Below are 1,499 nucleotides of genomic sequence, written 5' to 3' on the forward strand. Positions count from 1 at the left end.
GCTGGGAATTTGTTTCCCAGTGGGAGTTAACCCTTCCTGTTCCCTCTCCTTCCACTTGCTGAGCTCAGAACCTGTTTTCCCGGTGGGAATTCACCCTCTCCTGCCACCTCCTGAGCTCAGACCCTGTTTTCCCAGTGGGAATTCACCCTCTCCTGCCCCCTCCCTTGCCGGGAGCGTGTCCCGGTGGGAATTAACCCTTTGTTCCCTCCGCAGTGTTAAGCATCCGCGGCATTCAGGAGGAGGAGCCGCCGGATGCTCAGCTGATGAGACTAGATAACATGCTGCTGGCTGAGGGAGTCTCGGGGCCCGAGAAAAGAGGCCGAGGAGGAGGAGGAGGAGGAGGAGGAGGAGGAGGAGTTGGACCGATGGCGGGAGCCGCGGCATCAGGGGGCTGTCCCAACCGATGGCGGGAGCAGCGGCATCAGGTGGCTGTCCCAATGACAATAGCATTGAGCACTCTGACTACAGGGCCAAGCTGTCCCAGATCCGACAGATTTACCACTCTGAGCTAGAGAAATATGAACAGGTGATCTTTCTGCATGGAAGAGTTTTTAATCCTCTCAATCCATATAATCCCTTCTTTCCCCCCACCCCCCTCCACCTTTTCGCTGGCGGGTCGAGGAAGGACAGGGCCAGGCTGGATCCAAGGGGCCTTGAAATTCCCTCGGAGAGGTGAAGAACCCGGAGGGACCTAGAGAACGTCACGACTCGTCTCGTTGGCCGCGCCGACGACGGCGTCTCACGAGTCGAGCCTGGAAGTTTCGGGGTCGGGGCTCGGAGATATCCAACCCGACCCCCTCGCCACGGGCAGGGACACCTCCCCAGAGGCCCAACCCGTTCAGGCCTCCCCCAGATTTCGTGGAGCTCCCCTGGAGCTGGTAGGCCGTGTGGGGAGGTGCGTGCTAGGTGTGGTGCTGGGTGGCCACAATCGCGCCGTGTTTTCAGGCCTGCAGCGAGTTCACCACCCACGTGATGAACCTGCTGCGCGAGCAGAGCCGCACGAGGCCCATCTCGCCCAAGGAGATCGAGCGCATGGTCGGCATCATCCACGGCAAGTTCAGCACCATCCAGATGCAGCTGAAGCAAAGCACCTGCGAGGCTGTCATGATCCTGCGCTCGCGCTTCCTCGACGCCAGGTGTGGGCACAGCGCGGGAGCCGTGCGGGATGAGGGCTGGGGTGGGCACTGGGTGGGCCTGGGGGGCTTTGAGTGGTCCCTTGTGGGGCACTGGATTGTTCTGGTTGGTCACGGTTGGTCACAGTTGGGCACAGTTGGTCACTGGGTGGTCCTGGGGGGCTTTGAGTGGTCCCTTGTGGGGCACTGGATTGTTCTGGTTGGTCACGGTTGGTCACAGTTGGGCACAGTTGGTCACTGGGTGGTCCTGGGGGGCTTTGAGTGGTCCCTTGTGGGGCACTGGATTGTTCTGGTTGGTCACGGTTGGTCACAGTTGGGCACAGTTGGTCACTGGGTGGTCCTGGGGGGCTTTGAGTGGTCCCTTGT

At 60.8% G+C, this 1,499-nt stretch overlaps 1 protein-coding gene across 1 annotated transcript; it reads left to right on the forward strand.

Moving 5' to 3' along the window:
* Positions 1-213: 213 nt before the first annotated feature.
* Positions 214-1,136, forward strand: LOC103802602 (pre-B-cell leukemia transcription factor 4-like; the record flags this gene model as incomplete). The annotated part of the gene is made up of 3 exons (XM_009075100.1): positions 214-328; positions 400-526; positions 946-1,136. Coding segments are annotated over 3 exons (433 nt in total), but the record flags the coding sequence as incomplete, so codon positions are not given.
* Between the last annotated feature and the right edge of the window lie 363 nt (positions 1,137-1,499).

Source organism: Acanthisitta chloris, unplaced genomic scaffold, assembly GCF_000695815.1.
Source record: "Acanthisitta chloris isolate BGI_N310 unplaced genomic scaffold, ASM69581v1 scaffold39305, whole genome shotgun sequence".
Taxonomy (NCBI): Eukaryota; Metazoa; Chordata; class Aves; order Passeriformes; family Acanthisittidae; genus Acanthisitta; species Acanthisitta chloris.